Below are 25899 nucleotides of genomic sequence, written 5' to 3' on the forward strand. Positions count from 1 at the left end.
GTTCATCCCAGAAATTAAATCATCCGAGGGAAACTTCACACAGTTAGGATACAGGTTTAATGAAAGGCACTCTTTACAGGATAAATAAAACATAACAAATTATGACTCTGTATACTGTACAATGTTGACACATACAGTAACAGTCCTCAAATATTAAGTGCTTCATAACATAGTAAAGTGCTGAGTACCCACGTGACTAAGTGATGTCACCTTATTGCATTTCATTTCTGATACAGATATTGCTCTTTCTACGAGTAGAAAACACGTTTGTTTCCCACCCGCATTTCATCATTATTGCATATTGTAGGATGATTAAAAAGGCATTCATTGAGTTACAACTACATCCACTGCCATTCAATACAAGCTGTATTTATATGTATAATAAACTCACATACAGTACATTTTCAAGATTGAAATGTGGCATGCATACACTATATAGTACCAGTTCATATTTCCAGATGAGACCTAAATGTCATCATCTGTTGTCATCATTTCAGAAATCCAGTTTAAGTATTGGCTTTCCCTATCACATGGAATATGATGATCATCACTATATGATTAATATATTTAGCTACAATAAATATGTCAAACTTCAGTTACTTGTAGAGTTAAACCTCATTTCGGCACACTATGCCATGCAATACAAATGAGAGAACAAAGGTAAATGGAGAAATGCTCAGAGTTTTTGTCTTTGCACTCTCCTCTATTCTCTCAGTCTGATCACAAATGTACATCTCGTCTCACATTTCTATACACTCTGATAAATATGTTTTCCCTGCCAACAGCTCATGGTGTAAAGCTATGAAAGTGCTTGAGAGATATATGTGGAAAAAAACACTCTCAGTGCAATGAATTGATATGGTTTTTAAAGGGTTAATTCACATTATAATAAGAGGTTAGAGGGCGATCTCATAAAGAGCTGAATCTGCATGATCTGGTGCAAAATGCCAAATAATAAAAACGATGTAGATGAAAATAACCTTTGATTTAATAACTGAAACTGCTGCATGCAACTACTGCATGGACTATAATACAGTGAATGTTAAGCAGTTTCATGGTTTGATTTATATTCTGCAGCCTACTGTATCTACAAGATTAATAGCAGATGTGCTAACGTGCCAGCTATTTATCACACAGATATTGTTACGCTGTGTCACATGGAGAAGTGCTGCCGGCTGAGCATTCACAACTATAGATTTGCTGATAAGACAATGTGTGCGCCGATGTCCTCTTGCCTTACACTGGACACTTTCACCTGTCCTTGAAAATCATGCCAAGTTCTATCTAGATTTTGCTGAATATGACGAAGTGTAGACTAACATGGAGCTGTGATGTAATACGAGCATACATCCAGCTTTAAATGCTACGATTATCAAAAACTCTTTCTCTTCTTCTGAGGGATCAACTTACACTGTTATATAATCCAGAAGGACATTTTACAACTTATTTTGCCTTTCACTGCTATATTTACTCTAACAATCTACATTATCAAGGTGAAATGTTTGTCTATAGTACAAATGAGCCATCACATTTTTCTTCAAATTGCACTGGATGAAAGATAATAATTATACCTCTCAGGTCTCCTCATCAAAACTGACATAGTAGTTGCTGAGTTGTGTTAATTGCACTTTGACACATCCACAAGCAGACAGACAACTTGTGTAAAGGCTGTCTCACCACCACACAGTGCCTATTAATACTGTAATAATGCACATATGCACAAATGCTGCCATGTTTGGAGTACAAAATTGTGAGAAAGATAAACTGTTATTATTCAGTGTATCTGACTAACAGATATGTTTGATTTGTCCATATGTTTTTCATACCCTTGATATTCATAAATACCTAAGTTTCTCTATCAGTGCATGCCATTCTTCTCATTCTGCCACGTGCCGTTACTTTTGTTTAGCGAAGATGTGCTTCCGTACTTGTTAGCAGCTGACATTTTCTGGGCAGCCTCTGCCGCTGCATCCATCACCTGTTTCTCCTCCTGCTCAGTCTCTCGGTGGTAGAAATAGTTAAAGTTGGAGACGATGACAGGGACAGGCAAGGCAATGGTCAGGACACCGGCAATGGCACAGAGAGTGCCGACCATTTTGCCTCCCATGGTGATGGGGCACATGTCTCCGTATCCCACAGTGGTCATTGTCACGACGGCCCACCAGAAGCCATCGGGGATGCTAACGAACTGCGTCTGGGGCTCATCCACTTCTGCAAAGTAGATGGCACTTGAGAACAGGATGACTCCTATAAAAAGGAAGAAAATGAGCAGCCCCAGTTCTCTCATGCTGGCTTTTAAGGTCTGACCCAAGATCTGAAGGCCTTTTGAGTGTCGGGAGAGCTTAAAAATTCTGAAAACTCTCACTAGTCGGATGATTCTTAGGATTGCCAGGGACATGTTCTGACTGGAGTTCATGTCATCGTCGGGGGTCGTTGCCAGCTCTGTGCCTAGGGTTACAAAGTAGGGAATTATAGAGACTATGTCAATGATATTCATGATGTTATTGAAGAAATCACTTTTGCTGGGGCACACCACAAAGCGGACACCGACTTCAAAGCAGAACCAAATGATGCAAATAGTCTCCACAATGAAAAAGGGGTCTGTGAGATAAGCCATGATATCTTTAGTGGCAGGATGAGGGGCAGAGCTGTCTTGGGTGCCATTGATAGTTTGGGTTAAACCCGGTAGAAAGTCAGTGTCCTCCCTGAACTCTGGCAGAGTCTCCAGGCAGAAGATGAAGATGGAAATGACGATGACAAACACAGAAACCAGAGCTACGGATCTGGCCGCGCTGGAGCTCTCTGGGTATTCAAATAAGAGCCAGAACTGTCGTTGGAGTTCGTTGGTGGGCAAAAGGACCTCTGGCTCTTTAATAAACCCTTCGTCTTCGCGGAACTGCTCCATCGCTTCATGACCTAGCTCGTAGAAAACAATTTCATTAGCAAAAACATCTAAGGGAACGTTGGCTGGTCTGCGGATTCTTCCACCGGACTGGTAGTAGTACAGAATCCCATCAAATGATGGGCGGTTTCTGTCAAAAAAGTATTCATTTCTCATTGGGTCAAAATAGCTTATCCGCTTCATGGGGTCACCGAGCAGTGTCTCGGGAAACTTATTCAGGGTGCTGAGCTGGGTCTCGAACATGAGGCCTGAAATATTGATGACAACCTTCTCGTCTTTTTCTTCAATGTAGTGTCTTTCAAACAAATCTTCACTCTCATAGCAATCCTTTGCCATCTTACTGAAGACGCTGTCAGTGGGAGACTCGCTGTTGATCAGGAGCTTCAGATTAGAGATCAAGCTGCCACTGCTGGAGTTCGCTTTTGTGGTCACGGTTGCTGGAGAGGATGGTGACAACCCCTCTTGAGTGGACTGATGGCCACGTCGTCCTCTGTGTGGTGACTGCTGGGGGGAAGCCAGACGGTGGGTTAACAAATTCTGATCAGGTGCCTCTGAGGTGGGTGAAGTCGGGTACCCGGAGTCACTCGGGTCACCAAGGTTGATGCCGACATCATCCATGTTCTCAAAATTGACAAGCGGCACCTCCATCTCCCGTCTGTCTTGTCACTACCCACAGCTCCGTCTATCAGCCTGTTTCGAGTGCAGGAGACAGAGACTCCACCAGCAGTGCCACGCTGAAGATCCTGGCAGGGTCTCTCTCCTCCTGGCTATCATTCATGCAGCTGTACGCTACTTTTGGGTTCAGCTCTCTGTGTAATCTGTAGAAGAGGGGCGAAAAGCAAAGTTGTGTCATATTTTGTTAAATGGTGCAATACAGTTTTCTTAAAGAGATTTTTCTGTCAGCTCCTGTTTGCATCAGCAGAGAACCTGCCATCTGATACTGTGCTTGTGCAGTTATTTTTTACCCCCAATTCACTCCCATGACCATAATGAAAACACAACCTCGGCAAGTTCGGCTGTGAAAGTGCTTACAAGGAGTATGGATAGTATTATTGCTGATCATGTGCTACAAAACTGAACATGTTTCAGTTCCTGAAGGGAAAAACTACTGAGCCTTCACTTATGACTGAAAGCAGAAACTCGTCAAAACTGAAACATCTTAATTCCTCTCAACATTTAAATGTTTGCATGTTAGTCTCTAACTACTGACTTGGTTAACCCAACTGCAGTCCTGTCCAGGATAGTCTGTCAGCATCACGTTTACTTTATCTCTAAGTAGCTGTTTATCATTCCATTTGTCTGGTTTGGACAGGTAACCAAATCCCGACACACGCTTTTAAGCTGCAACCTCTGTGTCCACTTGACACCGGGGGCCCTGCGCACTCAGAGAGACTCATCTGGTTCTATTTCCACTTGCATTGCAGCAGATAACGTAACAGTCCAGGATATAGAATTGAATCTTATGTAAGAACACCATGATAGGGCTTATGCAAAAAAAAAAAAAGAGTATTGTATTGATTGAGCAATGTCAGCAAAGAGGGTTTACTGAGTCCAAGAGAAAGTCAATTGAAGATCCAGAACAGAAAAGTGCAGTTAGGTTCACATCAGTGCATCTTAGATACTCTTAACTGTTTTTAAAAGCAACTTTTTGCTGCTAAAATCTCACCACTGAATTAACTTTGCCTTTTCTCACATTGAGCCATTGACATTGAAAAAGACAACAGATTAAACTACATCACATCCCTCATTAGATTGGAACATTTGAATACCCACAAAAACATGCAAATATACAGTTGATCAAAAAGCGTAATGTTTAAATCCAGCTGTGTGCAGATGTCTGCACCACTCACCCGTGTCCCTGGTTCTGCAGAAGTTGTCGTGCCCTCTCTACCCTGTCTGGCAGCTCCGCTCTGCTCCCTCTTCCTACCTTCACCCTCTACCTCATTCAGACTCACAATCAAGAGTGTCTCTAGCTCTATTAAAGCTCCCATTGGGTAATCCGATACCCAATACGAAACCAGAGATGCCAGAGGTACCCACACACACTTACAAACATACACATGCGCCTGCACACAAACAGACCAACACAAGCATGCAACTCACTGTATTTTGAATGTGGGGGTCACCTGGCTTTGTTCTCCCTGCTCCCTCCACTGTCAGTTGGATAAGTGAAGATGCTATTGGTAGCTCTCTGATAGGAGATTTACTCTGCAGGAGCTAATCGCTGTATGACGTGGCGAAGGGAGAGTGGGGACCCACTCTTTCCCCCCTTTCCTGCAGAGTAAGCAGCCACATGCAGGATCATCCAATCCACCCTCACCTTGGGGATTATACTGTATTCTTCCCCTGTTACAGTACCTGTCATAACTCTCAATACCTTCAGCACTGCACATCTGCCTAGGGGATTCAACATCCTCTTGTTTACATCCTTAGCAATACATGCTGAGGTGAGCTGTTATTTCATCTGACATCAGTATTGTATGAAAGCCTATTGATATTTAAACTGTCACAAATGTTTTCAGAATCTTTCCAAACACCCCCAGTCAACTGTTCTTTTCAGTTTGTAATAGTGCCCCCTGGAGAATTAGGAGAATTAGGAAGTACTATAATCAATTTTATTGATAAAAGCATGAATGTTCCCCTAAGGTAATTTATTATGGGAACACATTTCCCCTGGCGGTGTTAAATATAGATGTGTAAGAGGGTTAATAGAGTTGGGAAAGCATAAAAACCAAGTAAATCCTACAGATGTGTTAATGTTTGTCATTTGTGTTGTCCCTGCCAGCTCTAGCACCTCTGCACCTGCCAGGAACTGAAGGTTTGTCAGATTAATAAAGTACTTTGAAAAAAATATAAGACAAGTCTAATTAAAAGGTTAAATTCAAATTAAAGAATAGCTACACTTCCTTTTTTTAGGTCTGCTGAATTCTCTTGAGGAACAGAAACTTTAATCAAAGTTAATCTTGTACTTTTTCCAGAAGGGCGGCCAATTTGGCAACATGGGTTGAATATTGTGTTACCTGATAGAGAACCAGTTGCCTGAAGTTAGAAATCATTCCCTCATCTCACTCTCGTCCTGCTGCAGCCAGGAGTTGGCTGTCTGCTGCTGGTCCCCTGTAACATTGCGGTGCAAGCAGCACCACTGCAGGCAAGGGCACACGGCTTCAAGGTCACAGAAAACTGTTTTAAGACTTTACAGTGTGCGCTTTGCTATACATCATCAAAATACCATCAGCTCTGGGAATCTCATTATGTGTGCTCACGGGAACATAATGCACATGTGCCTCCATGATTATAAACTTGACATGTTTGTACCTGAGATATACACTCAGGAATGGCCATGCATATAAAGTATTGAGTATAGGGATGAAGGGATGTGCATGTGCACACACAAACATCACACTGACTCAACATCCTTGATATATTTTCCTGTGTGATCCTGCACTGTCCAGGACATGTCATTGAGAATGCACTCAGCTGAGGCACGACCTGTCACTTAAACACCTCAAATAGGATCCGCTGCAGGCAAAAGAGACAGGAAGATGGACAGCGAAGGGGACAACCACAGACTGCATGAGTCAGACTGAGAGGGTAAATAATCAATCCATTCCTCTGCAAAACAATTTGTGTCAGTAAAAGAGGGAAAGGGGAGGTAAATGGGTGAGATATGAACTACAGGATGAGGTGGACTGCAGCTACTGCAGTGTCACTTGTCTCAGGAGTCCTGACAGGGTACCGGAGGGATAACGTCCCTCCCTCTGTCCTTCCATAGAGCCCTTGATCCATCATCTATCTCCCCCTCCCTCCCTCCCTGCATCCAGTCCAGCCCTCCCCCGATGACACTGTCACCCTACCCGTTAACAGACTGTGTTGACAAAGCAATTTCTCCATCAGTATGCTTGTGTGTGAACTATACTGACGCTGCATAGGTGTAAACACCCACTGCACACCTTTATATAGCTTGACTTTGAGCCATGGATGCCAGGTAGGAAAAGTAACATTTGCTGAGAAAACACAAATTGTAGCCGCAACACTGGCATGACTGGACTCTATTAGTGAAGGAAGTATTTCTACTTTCACAATGCCACCTAACTAAAAGTATGCATGCATGGTATAATATAACTGTATAATGATATCCTGTATAAGGTTTTTACTAGCATCAATATTACTGGATTGTTATGGGTAAATCGATACTGTGGTCAAAGTGGAGCCAATTTGTGCCATTTTATATATTGGTGGGCAGTTGTAATGTACAGAACTTTTTTGCTTTTATTTTATGCAAACAGCAGAATAATGACAGAGAATGAGGGTAAACAGCTGAAGGATGACATACAACAAAGGTCCCTGTCTGGACTCAAACATGGGATGTTGCCTCTATATGGTCAGTGTCTTAACTCCCCAAGGCCACTGGGGTTTCCCTAGTATGTAAACTTAAACATTTAATGTGTAAAGTAGCTTGTATCAAAAGCTGTCAAATGTAGAGTAAAAAGTGCTAGATTTTTCTCTGAGAGTAGTAATATGATGTAGCGCAAAATGGAAATACTTAGTTAAGTACAAGTAACTCAGAATTTACTTTAAATCTGCAGTAACGATTGTTTGAGCCACCTGGCACAGCAGAAATCATTTCAAAGATGTTTCTGCACTTGCAAATATAAGACCAGTATTTACTTTCTTTTAGCTCTGTTTTGGTCTCAACTAAATCAAGAGGGAAATATCTGGTTCTCTACATGCTAAATGGTCTGCTATGTTCACCAGCTGGTTGCTAACTGTGTCTGCCTGCTGCAGCAAAACTATGAGAGTGGTGGGAGTGAACAAAAACAGTAAGGTTGCAGGCTGGACAGTTAAACAATGAGCTCAGTAAAGCTGAGAGCAGCTGCAGATTCAGGGTGATAATTCTCTGTCAATTCATTACTCCCAACGAACCCCTTCACTTTGCCATTTAACCACAGTATTTGAGTAAATGTACTCAGTTACATTCCACCATTGTTAACTTAATTACTTAATTGGGGAAAGTAGCTCACTTTTAAGAATATTATCACATCTGTATTTCACTTATTTTCATTAAGTTTAATTTCCAACAAACAAAATATTAAATGTATTTTAAATACTGTTGTCTGTAGGTGGCAGTAACAAAAGCTTTGAGCTACTCATCTTGTGCACATGATCTCAGTAATTCTATCTCAAAAGCCCATATGCTCATCCATTGAGGGTGACAGGATTTCAAAGTGCATGTCAGGTAGCACGGATTAGATATTCAGGCCTAGTAATCTTATAGCTGTTGTAAAGTCAGCTGGTTATTCCAAGCTAGTAATCCTATATATTGCGGCAAAGGTTCCTCTCATTGCAAATAACATACAAGGTTGGGTCAGGAACATACAAGGGCATCAACAGCTACAGTATATATAGTGCCATAAGTTCATATGTGTGTGGAGCTGAGCCTTAAACCCTTGCAGGGGCAGTGGTCAGGGTTTCTCAGTCAGATCTGACTCAGTCAGGGATCCCTTGTGGGTTCCCTTGATATTCAGATGGGGTCATAAAAGACTTTAAAGATAGATATAAGATGCTCTTTAGATAATGTTTCATAAAAAATAGGTCTGAGGTATTCAATTCATTTGGAGCTTCTTTTATGGTCTTGAAAACAGAATACAATAGACAACAATAGCTGCATTGGCGTTGAGGTGGCTCAAGGCTTTAAAAAGCTGACCATGTAGTTGCAATGTCCTCAGTTTGAGTCAGGTTTTTTTTTTAAATTCTTTTTTGTAATTCAGGATTAAAAATCTCCTTTTCACATGTGTCTTGGCCAAGACAGGCAGCAATAACAATGAGTTATAGACACATAACATGAGATTTCACAAAATATGCCTCAAAAATCAGAACTGAAAAAGAAATGTAATTGTAAAATCAGGAATGGCATTACTAGCACAGTCATGTAAGACATTGTTGTCCTAAAAATAATCTAAAAAGCAACTAGCAAATAGAACTGTCTAAACCCAAAAACAAGAATCTAAAATAATAACTTAATCAGACACCCAGATTCTAAAGTGCATCAAAACCTCAAGAGGGAGGCTCTGCATCAGTGAATTGAATTCACAGAGACCAAATTCTGCAGTTTCAGAAATAACTGCAGGAATTTCCAGGCAGAGAGAACAGCATTACTACAAGTTCTTTTGGAAAGTTTGGTAAAGACCTTTGTTGCATGTCACTCCTCTCCCCTTATTTCCTGTCTCCGCTTTACAATCACTATGAGATAAAGTCAATAATGTCTCAGAGAAGAGTTTCTCATGTAACAAAATGAATACTCCGGCATCACAAAATAACAATCCTACCTCCTGAGTTTCACAAGCCCTTTAACAATGTGTTACCAAACATCATACATACACTATACTGTAAATGGTTCACTACAATGACAGTGTAAATGGGTGTTACCATTATATACAACATAACTGCAACATAGCTGGTCACAAGCTCCACACATTATAAGAAATGTATATAAATACTCTCACATGAATAATATCTTCTCTGATATGTTTTTTTCCACAAAAAAGGCTCATTGGCTAATTAGTTCTTAAAAACAGCTGTACCTCTTCGCAAATATTTGATGAGGATTTTACAGATACAATCAGTATTTTTGCGACTTGCCAAATACCTCAATTAACAATATTTGCTCATTATGAAACAAATAATAAAACACACTGTTCCACTCGTGGGACACTTTGGCCTTGGCAGCCCGACTTAAGTTGTGTTTTGGTCTGGACTCAATCTTCACACAGCGTTGATAAATTATACATTGTTAGAAAGCTCCAAGTCTCCTTATTCTATTGGTGCAGTTGCTACAAAGCATGTTAGGATCCTCATATCACTACAACAGCTTCTAACACGGAATTGTTGATAGCTTTTGTTATTATGGGTCCATTATGTTGTGCACAAAATGGGGCTGTCTGTTAACAGATCAATTGAAAACATAATCAGAGTCACAGTTTTGTTTCTTTCAAATTACACTAGCTGTGACATGAAGTCCAATCTCAGTGTACATGCACTGGAGGCATCAAGTTTCCACATCACACTGGTGTAAATTGTATTTTGGACCATCGTGGACTGCCAGACAAGTTGTAATGGCACAAAATCATCTCATATGTACTTATCTTATCACAGATGAGGTCTTCTACACTGCACATGTCATTTTGTACAGTGAAGGTCAAACAGGAAGGTCAAAGTGAAATAAGAAAAACACGGTTTTGATCTACCGGTACATTTTCACCTATTGAATCACTTTTCTGTCCTCTGTGAGTGCAGACTTCCTCTCATTGTTTGGACTGAGGATTTGGCCTGTAGTTGATAGAGATGCCCGTGCAGACTCTGAGAACTGTTACTCCACTAAGGAGATTATGCAGCACAGGAGATCAGCCTGTGTATCACCCTCATAGATGAACAGTGTGGACTAAATACTACAGACTTAATTGAAATGTCTGGATTGTTTCCAGACTCACTAATCAAAAGACAAGTGGTAATCTTGGATGACTCCTTGGACCCAGACACGGCAGGGGAGGAGGCGAATGTTTACAACAAACCAATCAGAGCGCAGCCACAACATTTAACACTGCAATCCTCTGCGGTTTAAACTGATTAAATTACACTTTTCTTTTGCAAACAACCGTTCACTGCTTGTATGTTTTCTTCTTCTGCTTGGAGCCACAAACCAATCCTTTAGTATCAACCGATAAGGGCTTTCACTATCACTCATGATGGGAAGAGTCATTTTCCGTGCAACAGCTATACAGGGAGGATGAATGCCATACACCACCTACTACTCCGACACCGACAATGCTCACCATTGGACAGGGAGGATCCATGGCTGCAGGCGCTCCAAGCTCATCCAAAGCCTCCTGAGTCACCTCCTCATGGTCTGCTGTAGTGTACAAAACATCATGTTAAGGAGAAATAATCAGTGCAATTCATGAGAGTGAATTGTAGCTGACTTTTACTATAATGGTCAGATTTAAAAAAAGGACTTTGTTTACTGGTGAAATGGAATGCACAATTAAGGGTTTTAGCATCATAATTATTAGGGTGTTAATAGTATCGCTACTAATAATGAAAATAATAACAACAATACCACTGTAGCTACAAAAATAATCATTGCTGCGTTTCATTTATCAATTTCACTACTTTAACTTTACCACTATCTAATTAAAAGTAGTCTAAAAATCGAGGTAAATCAGCTTCTCCTTGAATATTTCAAATCTGTTCTATTTGAACATTATTGTTAACAAAAATTCCTTTATTCTTAACATTACTCTCACAGTGTATTAGTCTTAATATTAAAAGCATTAAATTGAGTTTACCTTGTTATCCGGTGGTAAAAGAAGCTTGTCTAAACTCACCCACGCATCCTCTTAGATTAAGTATCCGACGAGGCAATGGCAGAGTCTTAAGGAGCAGTTGTAAATCTCTCTAAAGTGAGAGGTTTTCACAGAAGGAAGGGCAGTAACAGTGAAACAAGACAGATGTTTTGAACAACAACATGGTTTCAATAGATTTGATCAATCTCAGCAACACGCAAATAAACAAATCCTCACACAGCTCCCTACTTGCACTGTTATTTCAGCTTTTGCACAGGGAAATATGATGTCCCTTATGTTATTTTAGGAACTGCAATACTGTAATAATGCAGCAACAGCAACAGAATCTACAAGACCTTCAGATAAGGTCAGTAGATGTCATCGGAAACCTCTAAGTTCTTTGTCTGTTTTTGAATAGAAACCGTGTTTTTTTTTTCACTCGTCTGTTTGTCCATCTGTTCCCCATCAGTGTAACAAGCCAGAAACTTAAGCGAACTTTTGTTTGTGCAGCATGGGGCTCATTTTTCTCATTGCTAGTAAAGTCCTGAACCTGTCCGTCTGCCTGCCAGGTGCTCTTGCTTGGCTCTCTATCATATTTCACACTCGTGCGTAGAATTCACTGGTCACACGCCAGTTTTTGTCTCTGTCTTCACCTCTCTGCCCTCTCCCTTGTCCATTTAGTCTTTGTTGAAAGTCAGTGGCAGTTGATAGATTAAAAAAAACAAAAACAAAGAGAGAACAACAGTTTGTGTTGACACAGCTACACTCTGCTATCATAGTTCATGAATTTGATCTGACTGGCTGGCACCAAGTTGAGCCAACTGTTTCCTCTCCTAATACCATTCCCCATACTTAAACTCAGGATAATAAGTTCAAATTTAAAAGTTGAATCTGTGGTCAAACTGATCACAGTTTATGTGATCAGTGATCATAATTTAACCCCACTAAAATTGTATTAGAAGAGAAGCAGAAATCTTGCAAACAAATACCTGCAAAACTAATATCATCTGATCATCCTCATGGTTGTATGCCTCTGCCAACCAGTCAAGCTGCAGTTCACATGCATGTTTGTCTGGATTCATAAAATATATGTGGTGAAGACTTTGAAGGAATTTAAAAAAATGTATTAAATGTATTTTATCATAATTAGTGTGTGAATAATTGCACAATGGGCAAAAACAGATTTTGTGAGATCACGGTGACCTTGACCTTTAACCTTTGACCACCACATTCCATCCTTTCGTCCAAGTGGATGTTTGTGCCAGATGTAATGAAATACCTGAGGGTGTTCCTGATGTATCACGTTTACAAGAACGGGACAGACGTGAGGTCACAGTGACCATGACCTTTGACATCCACAATCAAACCAGCTCATCCTTGAGTCCAAGTGAACTCTTGTACCAAATATGAAGAAATTCTCTTAAGGCGTTCCATGTTTATGAGAACTGGATGGACGGACAGACGGACAACCCAAAAACATAATGCCTCTGGCCACGACTGTTGCTGGTGTGCATAAAAAAACATGACAGAGAAATCTGTCAGCAACTGTTACCATAGTCCAGGAGTAACTGGTTGTATTTGTGATTGATGTTATTGACAGGCCATTATCCAATATTCTTTATAATACAAACGGAAAGCTGATGAATTGTTTTATGCCTAATGAAGATAATTAACATTCAGCATCTATCTCCCACATAATGTAGCCACTTGTCATTTGAGGCAAGTATAGGCCTTATCACCAATGTGCAGCTCTAAAACCCACACAATACCCATCATGCATTTCCCTGCTGCTAATATACTCTCCTGGAACAACATTTCTTCTCGGCTTATAAAATATTTCTGCACCAAACCCTTGTGTTGAATCCCTGTGAGGTCTCTGGTTGCCTTGTGTAGCCTCAGTGTATTGGTATGTGCAGGAATTAGATACCCCGGCATGTGTGTCTCAAAGGTGCTGAAAAAGCCCGGGTTGCTGCCATGTTACTGGGGACAGACTGACAGGTATTCAACTCCAAACACTGGGTATCTTCTTATCCAGTGGAGCATTGTTAGCTATTGTTGCCATGGTGTGACTGCATGGGTTGCTGCTCTGGGACAATAGGGCATCTATTAATCTTTAAGATCGTACAAGTGATGGCACTGGTTTCCACACAATACTCTGGGTCCAATAAAAAGAAAGAAAGAAAAAACAACAACAAATGGGCTAATGGTAGTTCACTGATAAGAGGAGGTATTCTTACTGTGTTTACAGCTGCCTCAGTTCCTGTGTAAATTAATGAACAATGTGTATCTTTTATGCTCTGTTTGAAATATTATTTTACCCCATGGTGTGAAAAGTTTGTAGAAACAGGAATAATTTACTGTACATGAAAAAAAAAAATCCCATTCATTGTATTAAGGCTTTGTTCACCTCCACTGGGTTTCTACTGGATCACTCTCTTTGATCAAACATACATAATGAATGAAAGAAAGCTTTTAAACCTCCTTCACTATCTCTCCTCCTGGTTGCTTGCACCAGGCATAAATGGTCCACCCAGGAACCTGATGCGTCAAAAAACAGCAAGCTCCAGGTTCTTTCGTGACAATACAGACATTTGCTTTTTATTATTTTATTTTAGGGTCAGTCAGCACAGTAAATATTTGACTGTATTGAAATTAAAGCTGTGCTAATCAATATTGTTACATAAACAATGGGTCAAATGACCATGTCTAAAGTGAGAGGAGTCACTCAAAGTGACAAACCTGTAAAGAATAATCACCCAACCCTGCAGTTTCCAATCAGCTCTATGGAGCGTTTTAGCATCTTTCAGCTCATGGTTTTGGTTTTAAAACTTGAATTACTTTTGGTTCACTCTCACAGTGAGACATTTACCATTAGCCTTATTTCCATGCACAGCAGGCAGCTGATTTCAGTGAGAACGGTGCCTGCTCAGCACCAAATGGCAAACATGTGAAATTAGCAACTAGCTGGTGAACATAGTGAAGCATTTAGCAGCTAAAGACATCAACATAGATACAGATACTTTTCTCAGAGGGGCTGGAGGAGATAAAAATGGGAATAAAAGGTGAGCAAAAACAGGACTTACATTTATTTGGTGTCAAGAAAAAATGCTTCCAATGAATGCTAACGTTACTTCGCATCTTGCGGATGCGTAAATACAGAACTGTTGCAACATTACAACTTTATAAATTGATAGTTTGTCCTACTGCCCCAACTGACAGAAAAATTGCTAATGATTTTTTTTCCTGTTGTTTTTATTATTTTTGTTACAACTTGGGTCTTTTTCTAGTTTTTATATAATGAATTAGATTAATTAGGATAAAGGGGCTCATAGCGAGGTGAATGGAAAGGCTGTGAATAATTTTATCCATATTCTCCATACTACTTTTTGGGAGGTAGATCTGAAAGTGATGGCACCCAAAATTTAGGTAATAATCCATTATCGCACATTAAAACTGTAGGCACAGACAACTACAGCAGTGGAGTCTACAATGGATAAAGTTTAATTAGAAAGTTGGTCTGTTGCTGAAAGGTTTGCTGTTCACAAGGAACATTGCAGTTTGGATAATTGTTTTACCTTTATTTTCTCTTCCAAATTTTTTAGATAGCATGCTGGTTTGTTTTAAATGTATGATCATCTGATTGCCTGATGACTGATACAGGTTTTCCTCACAGAGTACACATCCATGAACACACACATGCACAACTAGTTTTCTATATTTGTATTTAGGCAGAGGAACACAAGCAGCAGCGTCATCCACTCAGTGATGACGACGCTTTGTCTGAGGCAAGAGGCCCTCTCTTCATCAAGAGATCATTGCATACATAATGAATAAGCTCCGTGAATGCAGTGGGACACATTCACCATAACCACCCCCCCTCCCCCCACACACACATATGAAGATATGAAGATGCTGACTTCCTTCTGCTGCCAAGCTAATTTTCTGTTTGTCGCTATAAATTGGACTTCTTATTAAGCTCATTTGAATGTCCTCATTTCATCAAGATTTAATTTTCTCCAAATGATTTCTCTCTGTTCTGATCATCGTGATAAAGCAATCTTTCATATCCACTGTGATAAGAGCAACAACGTTTTCTATAAGGGAATATGCAATTCTGGATGTGTATTTGCCAACCAATAAACATTAAAAGGCATTTTTACACTGAAAAAAAAAAATAACATATAAGTCACAACTAGTAAGTCTAAACAAAATGTAATGCAGTGGAGGCATTTCAGATTCCCTGTTCCTGCTCTGTGCACAATCTCAGAGTTGGAAGTGGGATGTAAAAGGGGAAAGAGGCCTTGGAACTGAGATGTTGATAAAATATTAACTCACGCAGGATATTTAAAGCCTCTGACATTCTTTCCCTGGTTGGCATGTTGGAAATGGCCACCACAAGACGTGTATGTAGCCAGCAGCAGGGATGCAGATTTCACTCCCAGTTAAGTGATCAAGAGAAGAGAAATTATCCCGATCAAAGACTCACTAGACTGATTTATTTTAGCACACATTCTTAAAGTGGCAGGAAGGTCATGCAGTTGTGCACAGTTTAGTACATGGAAGTATGAACTGGAACATACATTTGTACTGTTTTAATCTATCATAACTACATGTATCTTTAGGCTATCACATGGTCATTTTATATACACATTTTTTACCTCTCTTTTCTGCTTTACTGAACTTTATGAATGTGTTATGTTCATGATTAAGGCTAACACTTACTACCACAAATATTTACAGGGTAAATAAAATGAAATGGCATTTTATTGAAAATGAAATACCATTTGGCACCATTTTCTCATAAGGCCCCCTTTATAAACTCTCTCCTATCAGTTGTAACTATTGGCCTTTATTGGTGGTAAATAAATATTTATATTTACATTTACATTTTCTAATAAATGATCAAGTATGAGTTATAAACGTTAAAAGAATAACAAAACCGTACTGTTGTCCTTTCATTCATAAATCTCCCCGCTCACCAGACTAACCTCCTGACCTTGAGGCACAAACAGCTCGGGGCTCCTAAACATGAACTCGCTTCATTTGGACTCCATATGTTGTTGCCTCAGACGACACAGGATTGCCAAGCCCACTTCCATTACTTAGATTAAACCCAAGTTCCTACCACAAGGATGGCACGCAGGGTTTATCAAATCCCTCCACATCTCAGGTCAGAAGGCTACTGTGTACAGTACAAACACCATATTGAAACCTGGCAGTGAATCTTATTAAGTCCTGCAGCCTGATAATCACTGGTTTCCCTGTGACCTCTCTACCCCCCTTTGTTTATTCAGCCCAATTTGTCATTATGTAAAAGAGGACTTAATCCAGTTTCTATACTGGTCTTGTTTTCCATATTACTTCATGTCTCCTGGTTTTGTGTGTGCTTATGAGCTTCGGAGCATCTGTCCGTCGGTTGTGCCGTGTGCTCTGACAGGTTCACTGTCCCCAGCGGGATGGGATGCATGGTTGGCTAACCCAGCCCATTTGTCACCCCCAGAGGGGTGGAGGAGGCTGTGTATACTAGTGAGTGTGTGTATTTGTTCCTATATCCCACTCAGTGGGGCCGTCACACAATATGAGTATACTGATCCTCTATATGACTGTGAAGGGAGCAGGGGGTAAACATGTGTCCTATTGTGTGTGGAAACCCAACGCTACTGTTACTTATCTCACCACTAGAAGAGACTGAATTACTGATTAGACCAATGAAGAGGTCCTCATATCCTTTACTTAAGTAAAAGTACCACTACAGCAATCCAGCGAAAATACTCTAGCATGCAAAAGTCCTCCATTTGAAAATTACATATAATACTTCTAAAAGTATTCAGTATCAATAAAAATACATACTTTAAGTGTGAAAAGTGAAGTTCAAGCAGCAGTTTATTATTGTAGCAGGTCAAGCTGAAGCTAGTTCATCAGGTAATTTAGCCCCAGTGATTCCCAACCTAGGGGTCACACTCCTTCAAAGGATCACAAGATAAATCTGAGGTGTCATGAGATGAATAATGTGTTAAGAAAAAAGAAGTAGTTATGTTATACTGATTTGTATTCATTTTAGATTTTCTTTTGTGAAATACTGGATCATTTTATCTCTTTATGCCTCAAACAGTTATTTAAATGAAGTTTAAAGAGCAAATGTCTCTTTAACTAAACTGCTAACAATTGCTAACATCTCGTAGACATATGAAGAGGCCCCAAGAAGACTATAACACAAGCCAAAAAGTTGGGCAACTACTGGTTTAATGATAACATTGTATGTATTTTTTTTTTTTATTTAAATTCTTAATCTGAAAAGTAAGCAGGAATTCTAGCAGCCAGAAATGTTGTGTAGTGTGTTGTGTGTAATGTCGTGGAGTACAAAGTACATTGCTTGCCTATGAAATGTGGTGGCGCACAAGTGGCATAAAATGTAAATACCAGAGTAAAGTACCTCATAACTGTACTTAAGTACAGTACTTAAATGAAAGCAGTTAATTTCTATCACTGGTGTATAAGCAGGATATTTACAGTTGTTTAAATTATTTCAGTTGTAATCTTAAAAATATCTTTCTTTCTAACTCATTAACTAGTGTCAGAGAAACTGAGGCACAAAATGTCATTTCTTCAAAAACTCCTCTAGAGGGCAGTAATGCTTTCTCCTTCATTTCCCAGCCACTGAACAAACAATATTCCAACTGAAACTGAACAGCTACCAACATAATTCTAATTTTCAAGCCAAACAACTAAAAAAAAACCCAACTGACTGCCACAGTATCCTGAAGAGGCAACAGTCTAAAACTTAGCCTCTTAAAGACCCACTGCCATGCTCCTCAGGTGAGGACAGAAAAGCCTCATTGGCAGATAACAGGGCAGGAGTTAATGAGTGTAAAAGCTGAACACCTCCTAATAACGGGGTGTGGTCCAGTGCCAGTGCAGCCCTGTTGGATTAGCAGCAAGTCCCACAGCGCTTGTCTCCTAATTACAAGCTAGTAAGCACAGTGCAAGCCTGTATGACTGCTCAACCGTGCTCCTGTGGGCATGCTACCATCCCTGACAAACAACACACACACACACAGACTCCCTCACTCCTCCCTAACAACAGCAACGATGCTGTGGCAGCCATGGCCACCTGCAGCAGGCCTGTGCTCCCGCTGCCTGTGTCCTTGGTTGGGCTGCTTCTTTGCCGCTTGCCTCTCCCTGTTTGCCCTGGTTTCAGCAGAGCGAGCTGCAGAGTGCTGCACTGCATCGCTGGATCAAAGCAAGACTAATGACTACAGCAGTGATGTAGCAACAGCACAGAGGCCCCAAGTGTTCCCGCACTCACAATGCAGAGCTGTAGTTAAACCACAAGTGGACTAAAGATAGCAGATAGCTGCCATCATGTCTTGTGCTAACTCTAAAAACTGTGCTCTCAGGTATAGACGTGACAGGAGGGGGGAAGAGGCTCGCTCAAGCAAACAAAATATAAGACAGCAACAGTATAATATCACCTTAAAGGTATAGCTATGACATACTTATGTCCACTTATAGTATCTCAGATTGCAGCAGTAGAATTTATTGATCTAAAAGGAACATATCTTTCTCAATACAGAGAGAATAACAACACATATGTCTAATTTTTCTGATGGCTTGTTACACATGGATGTCAGGCCTGTAGTGCCACTGAAAGTTCACAGTGAGGCATTTCTTTAAGAATTTTTCCTTTCTCCTCCTCCACCATCTCTTTTCCACCCTTTTCTCCGTCTCCTCCTCTGCTCACGTTTCTCCTCCTCCTCCTCCTCCTCCTCCTCTTCCTCCTATCTCTTTCTCCAACAAAAAGGCTATTAATAGAACATCCTGCTCTCTCTTTTTAACTGCAGGGAGCATATACCGTGCACTTAAAGGGGGAAGAAGCTCAAGATACCGGGAGGCGTTTGAAAATGTCCTCCATGCTGCCCGAGGCTACAAAGGCGATGGATGTCCTAAGAATAACAACAAAGAGGCCTTTGATCGATTCATGGCATTTTTGTATCAGTGCAGACACTCTGCGGCTAAATTTAGCTCCTCAAATCATTTGCAGACTAAATACCTTGCAAACAATGTGATGTGAGGGGAAAGGATGGATGAACATTTGAAATACACCTCTCACATATTTTGCTTCTTCTATATAAAAATCATGCAGTAATCAGACATAGCACACAATAAACACACTGAGAACAATTTCAGTTGAATTATTATTGGCTTCATTATTGATATTACTTTGTCAGGGTTATGATCATTTGGAAGGATTATATGCATTTTTTTAAATGTCACATGTTTTTTCCTTGTCCATAGATTGTCCTTTTTGTCTTGTAAAGTGCAGATAATACTACATTTTTAAATCCAGACTTCACATACAGTATATAGTACATGGTTTTTGCTCCATCATCTGTTGGTTATTATTTACATTATTCTCTCACATTTCATTTCATAGAAAGAAAATCCATTATCCATTGTACCAACATTGATGGATGTTTTCAGGCCTCTATGATACCGGGGGAGGGGGGGTGAGGTGAACAACTGTACATATTGTTTCAGTGGATGCCACACGATCAGGCTCTGGGGTCAAAAAATAAATAAATAAAAGAAAGGTCTTTCTCAAACACACACATGCATACAGATTGCATATTGATCATCTTGTTCCCCGTATGTATGAGGGTTTTTTCTTTTTTTCCCTTTTTTTCATGTAGGAGCCCTGTCTCAAAGAGCTGACACTGCAGTTCAAACAAACCCAAAGCTCAGAAAGCTCATATTCACATTCAGCTAACGTGCAAGTGTTGAGTGACGTACAGCAGCAGAATATTGCAAAGTGTTTGACTTTTGCTTAAAGGTTTGTTTCAAACGCTCTGCCAGCTCTCAGGATCAATGTGTAATTAGTGCCAAATAAAACACAAAAATCTGTGCTTAAACCTTCGTTTTCCCACCAAAACTACCAGCTAATAATCATTCTCTGCATAGATTTCTCAGTGTATTCACTGTTGGGCACCCTTCTCATGGAGTGGATTTGCTGGTGGGTCCCTCAGCAGGTGAGAGATGATATTTTTTAGAGGCTGTGGTGCTCCCTATAAAGTGATACGGGATTGTTTTTAATTGACTTTGCTTCCACTGAATAAAAACATTTTACAGATTAAATCTGTGGGTATACAGATGAGGATGATTCTACTCGTCTTTGTGCTTTAAGCAGAAATAATCATCAACTACGACACTGTGTTTTCTAGTATATAAGCTGCTACAGTGAATTTGGCTGAGGTACAGTAATGTGCCCAATTTAAAACATAACAGATAAATGTTAACATGTATCTGCAACATTTAACATCAATATCTGTCCAAAGGACAGGAATGAAGACAAAAAGATACAATGCATTTGCATGCATAGACAAATATTTTTGGTCAGACTGTGAGTGTTTTTTATACAGATATGCAAATGGCTGTTGCATAAATGCAGCTGTACAACCAGGCGAAGACACTTACATTCAGCGGTTCTCTCTCTTTCTCTCTCCCATACACACACATATACACACACATGTACACACTCCTACATAGCTCTGCATCAGCTCACCCACATCAATACTCAACTGATGATCAATAAGATCTTGGTTGGACTGTGGAGGTCCATAAAGGTTCATTCTTTTTTTTCTTCTTCTTTTTTTTGAAAAATAAAACAAAACAAAAAACATGTTCTCCAAACAGACCCCCTCCACCAAAAGACTATGGGAATATTGCTAAACAGCTATTTAATCTGGATCTACCTCAAGTTACTGTCCGTTTTAATGTGTCAATCCACCTTCATGCTACCCTTGGGAACGCAACAAATATAACTGTTCCAGTTTATCTACTAAATTTTTTCTAAAAATCTTTTTAAGATACGTGAAAACAAACACAGATTTAGACAGAGAGACGACTTCAGAAGCCTCATGTCAGGCAGTTGGACGAGGCATCCTGAGCACATATTGGCAGCGATGGCGTAAAAACATTGTGCTACTGCAGATTAAAGACTGTAGTGAGCAGAACGAAACCCTAAGAATAAAATGTACATCCTGGCATGACAGAATTCATTGAGACAGTTCTTGCTACAGACCTCCTCCTAATCCGTCACCTTTCTAATTACCTAAGACATCTATGAAAAGATGAAGAAAGGCAAGAGACTCAGGAGTGAAGTCAGAGGACCCCTAGGTTAGCCAATATCTGCTACACTGCTGCTAATTATCACTTCCCATATTGATGTTACTGCCTTTGACTGTTACCTTGGCAGTGTTAAGCAAACAGTGGAAAATCTCAGCTGGACACAATCCTAGAATTAGAACCTAATTCACATTTGATGCCAACTTTTAAAGACAGATTGAGCTTCTGGCATCAAAGACTTCTCTGGGGATAGCCAGACTCCATTTAAATTCTGGCCAGTTTAGTGCCAATAAAAGCTTTTTGATATAAGAATCTAGTTAGGGATGATACAGTTTTGAATAACGCCATGCCTTTCAACAACTACTTTGCAGATGGCAGTTTTGAACTGAGTGAAGCAAACTTCTAGTATTTAAATCCAGGACATGTGTCAGGTTTGCTGGAAAACTCACCAGTAAAGAAAATGCTTTTGAAATGGCTGATAAGAGTGTGTCTTTGGCACTCTGAACAGGCTCTAAAACAGGCGAACATAGAACAGTGCTCAGAACAGTTATTATCATTAAAAATAAAACCATGGCAATGACCTGCGCATTGTGGAAAGGCTCTCACTTTCTTTTAAACATTGCTATTTAAAGTTGTTTTTTAATTCTCTGATAAAAGTATATGTGTACTGTATATATGTTCTGTCTGTATACATATATTTTTATATTTATATATGTATATATATATAGATAAGAAATAAATATCTATTGTAATAATTATACTTTTTTGTCTCAGAGGCTTCTTCTTTGAGCTTAAATGCATGCTTCTAGGAATGTTTTTGAGGTCATGCAACACTAGGAGAGTAGCGTAAACCCAGATAAAAGGCAGTTCAGGGGAAGCATTATTCTATACACGAGTCCTTAAAAGTTGCTATTTTGATCATGAGGACGTGATCATGTGACAAACCTGTGAAAAAGACGGCACTGCAAGTCTATCACATCTGCAACTGGGATTAATGTCCAAAACTAGAGTGTGAGTTTATGCCTGAAGTCACAGGTCAGCTGCAGCAAAAGTTTAACAGCAATGACGTCTACATGGAATGTTAATATTGACGAGGACACCGCATCCTACCAAGCGTAGGACTTGGCCTTATGATTATTCCTTAAGAAATCCTCTAACATACAGCTTTAGGTTTTTGAAACAGCTACCTGCAGGCATACTTTTAAAAGTGTGGATTCATATAGAAGGCAGTGTACAGACAAATATACAGTGGTGTTATGAAGCAAGTGGCAGTTGAGAAACAAGTGGAAATTCTCATTCAGATAAAAATGTCATGCAATAATCTACTGACTACATTTACTACTAACAGCACCTACCTACCGGCTATCAGTTAAGTCACAGTTAACCTACCTATCTATATGAATAAGTACCATGTGTGAGAAACCGTGAAAATCAAACAAAACAAGAAGAAACATTCAAGCTGTCCTCAAAGCTCTGCAGTAAGACCAGTTTGGGTGAATGGAAGGGGGAAAGCTTGCATTGCAATACATACAGTACATGTAAGACCAAAGCAGTGAAAAGTCAAGGCCATTCTCAGTCATTCATCAGATACTGATGTCTACTGGGAAAAGAAGGTGTCGAACCATAAGCTTAGCGCTGATGGCTGTCATTCATCCTTGAAATAACGTGGTGTACTTAACCACCAACCTCGTCACAAGTCACCCACAGGCCATATCAGCTCTGGAGTGAGCTTGCTTTATGCTCACACATCCTCTTATCTCTAAATGGTGTAGCGTAAGACAGTTTTGTTTTCATTGGCTCCAGGAAGCAGCATATGTAGCGCGCAAGTAGGGCTCTTCAGAAAGCGCATGGCAGAGCAGTGTGCCTTGGGAAATGAGGGACCAGGGTACAAGGGCTAAAGCAGGGCTTGTGTTGTGTTGCTTTCTTTTAAGCAATAATTAATTTTTATCTTGCAGTGTTTTCTCCCTTTTTCTTTTCTTATTGTGCACTACTGTTGGCTACTGTTGTGAGCAGGAAATTTTTAGGTATTATCTTTTTTTTTTTTTTTTAAACAGCCACACAGACAAAGCCAACTCCATGCAGAAATACAAAATTTGAAATTTCACTCTGTTTAACATTAATCAGGAGTTTTAAGGGCAAATTGTACAGAGTGAAGACAGGATGAGCGCAGAGTGAGTGAATGGTCTATGTTAATCATTTTTTTCCCACTGTCTATCGTCATCATCATCCTCATCAACATCCTGAATTCTATTGCCTTAATTTTTCCAGCACACGTGAGGTGGGAGGCTGTACACCTGTCCCGTCCAGTTTCTCAGCTCCAAATTTCCCGCTATCACGGGGAGGAAACCAGCAGATGACTACACGTCTGTGAGCATTTTGGTGATGTTTACATAGTTTGTGTTGGCCAGAGTGCAGTTGGCTGTCTTGAGGTTCTCCTCCTGAAAGTCCTCATTGCTGTTGTTCACAGCCTCCTGGATCTCCATATAGTCCGATTTACTGATGGTGGAGCCGCTCCGGCTCTTCTTCAGCTCCTCTGCTGAATCGGCTTTGGGCACGTTCACCTGCAGGTACTGCGCTTGTTCTTCACCTTCAGTCTCACGGTGATAGAAGTAGTTGAAGTTGGACACAATGACAGGCACAGGCAAGGCAATGGTCAGCACACCTGCAATGGCACAGAGGGAACCCACAATCTTGCCACCAATGGTAGTTGGAACCATATCACCATAGCCGACTGTTGTCATGGACACCACAGCCCACCAAAACGCATCAGGGATGCTTTCGAACTGCGACTCGGGCTCATCTGCCTCAGCAAAGTAGACAGCACTAGAGAAAAGGATAACCCCTATGAAGAGGAAGAAAATGAGCAGGCCGAGCTCTCTCATGCTGGCTTTCAGGGTCTGACCCAAAATCTGAAGCCCCTTGGAGTGACGAGAGAGCTTGAAAATTCTGAAGACTCGTACTAAGCGGATGACCCTGAGAATGGCTAAAGACATGGCTTGCTGACCAGCTTGACCATCATCTGGACTGTCTGCTAGCTCTGTGCCAAGAGTGATGAAGTAAGGGATGATGGCAACAATATCAATAATGTTCATTATATTACCAAAAAAGCCTGCTTTGCTAGGGCAGGCAAAGAAGCGCACCAGGAACTCAAAGGAGAACCATATAATGCAAAGAGTCTCCAGAATAAAGAAGGGGTCAGTGAAGTAAGTGGATGTGTAGCTGATGATTGTGGTGTTGGTCTCAGGTGAAAAGACTTCCGCATGAGACTTGTGCATTTCCTCCTCATCATTACGGAAAATGGGGAGGGTCTCCAAGCAGAAACTGACTATAGATATCAGAATGACCATGACAGAGATTATGGCAATAATCCTAGCAGGACCTGAGCTCTCTGGGTACTCGAACAGCAGCCACACCTGTCTCTGAAACTCATTGTCAGGAAGGGGCCGCTCTTCCTCCTTAATGAAACCCTCATCTTCTCTGAACATCTCGATGGCCTCCTCACCCAGCTCATAAAAGCGAATCTCCTCTGAGAAAATATCGAGAGTGACATTGACTGGCCTTCTTAGTCGGCCCCCTGATTGGTAATAATACAATATGGCGTCAAAGCTGGGTCTGTTCCTGTCAAAAAAGTACTCGTTCCTCAGCGGGTCAAAGTACCGCATCCTCTTTTTGGGGTCTCCCAGCAGAGTCTCTGGGAACTGCGAGAGAGTTTTGAGTTGTGTCTCAAAGCGCAGCCCTGAGATGTTGATGACCACCCTCTCACAACACTCATGGTCGGCCTCTGGGTCATAGTCCTGCGGGTGCCCCGGGTGTGCAGCCGCCTCGTCAGAGGGGTCGCCTGTGGCAACAGTCATTCTGCAGGGGGAGGAGGCCTGCACTTTTCAGTGAGTCTGGGTCCTGCAGCCTGGAGAACTGCAGGCAGGGGCCAGGAGAGGGAGGGGGCTCAACACCGTAAAGACCTGACGGCCACAGGATGTCACCTAGGATCTGACTGCATGTAGGACAGATAAAGCAAAGACAGACAACAAGGTCAGGTAAACCTGAGACATGATTCAGCACTCAATACTGCTTCCATTTAGTCTGAAGACATCAGCACTTTGCTTTAGCTTGAAGATCAAACAGCTCAAAATAGATGAAAATGAAGCCACCCTCTAGAACAATGTCATGAGATTTGATAAGTTATGTAAAGTTAGACTGTCGTGAGAAGGCAGTCGATACCAAAATGAATCAGCTCATGGAAACTTGAGGCTGACACTACAGCTCCTGAGTTGGGCAAATTAATATGCAAATAAGCAATCCGCCTTGCATATAAATTGCTTCAATGCAGGTAAACTCAGAGTCTAACCGGCATATAAAATGTACAGAAGCTCATAAATTAGGACACTGATCTGCTGCAATGGACAATATCCACTGAAATGAATGGGAATACCTTTTGCAGTGAAGCCATGCATGAATATGGCAATGCAGCAGGCACCAAATTCATACAGACAGCATCCTGTCTAGAATATCATAGATAACCACTGCAGTCTAAACACA

General features: G+C 40.6%; 2 protein-coding genes across 3 annotated transcripts in view; both read right to left on the reverse strand.

Moving 5' to 3' along the window:
* Positions 1 to 301: 301 nt before the first annotated feature.
* LOC108873571 (potassium voltage-gated channel subfamily A member 10) overlaps positions 302 to 25899 on the reverse strand; it is a 34486-nt gene continuing 8888 nt past the window's right edge. Inside the window, exons 2-3 of one of the 2 annotated variants that reach the window (XM_051074434.1) lie at positions 10732 to 11353; positions 302 to 3720 (exon numbers count right to left, since the gene is read on the reverse strand). In XM_051074434.1, the coding sequence (XP_050930391.1) occupies positions 1859 to 3550 (1692 nt within the window). In that variant the 5' untranslated portion in view covers positions 3551 to 3720; positions 10732 to 11353 and the 3' untranslated portion in view covers positions 302 to 1858. Of the gene's footprint in view, positions 3721 to 4752; positions 5593 to 10731; positions 11354 to 25899 lie in introns of those variants that run through there. The other variant, XM_018661836.2, reaches the window with a different exon arrangement.
* On the reverse strand, positions 19423 to 25248 carry LOC108873573 (potassium voltage-gated channel subfamily A member 2). The gene has a single exon (XM_018661842.2). It carries the CDS (start codon positions 25215 to 25217, stop codon positions 23721 to 23723), a length of 1497 nt encoding a protein of 498 aa, XP_018517358.1. The 5' UTR covers positions 25218 to 25248; the 3' UTR covers positions 19423 to 23720.

Source organism: Lates calcarifer, linkage group LG12 (genome assembly GCF_001640805.2).
Source record: "Lates calcarifer isolate ASB-BC8 linkage group LG12, TLL_Latcal_v3, whole genome shotgun sequence".
NCBI classification, from domain to species: domain Eukaryota; kingdom Metazoa; phylum Chordata; class Actinopteri; family Centropomidae; genus Lates; species Lates calcarifer.

Bases quoted from the DNA above. Each gene is read 5' to 3' on its own strand.
- LOC108873573 (XM_018661842.2), bottom strand. From the start codon at position 25,217: ATGACTGTTGCCACAGGCGACCCCTCTGACGAGGCGGCTGCACACCCG.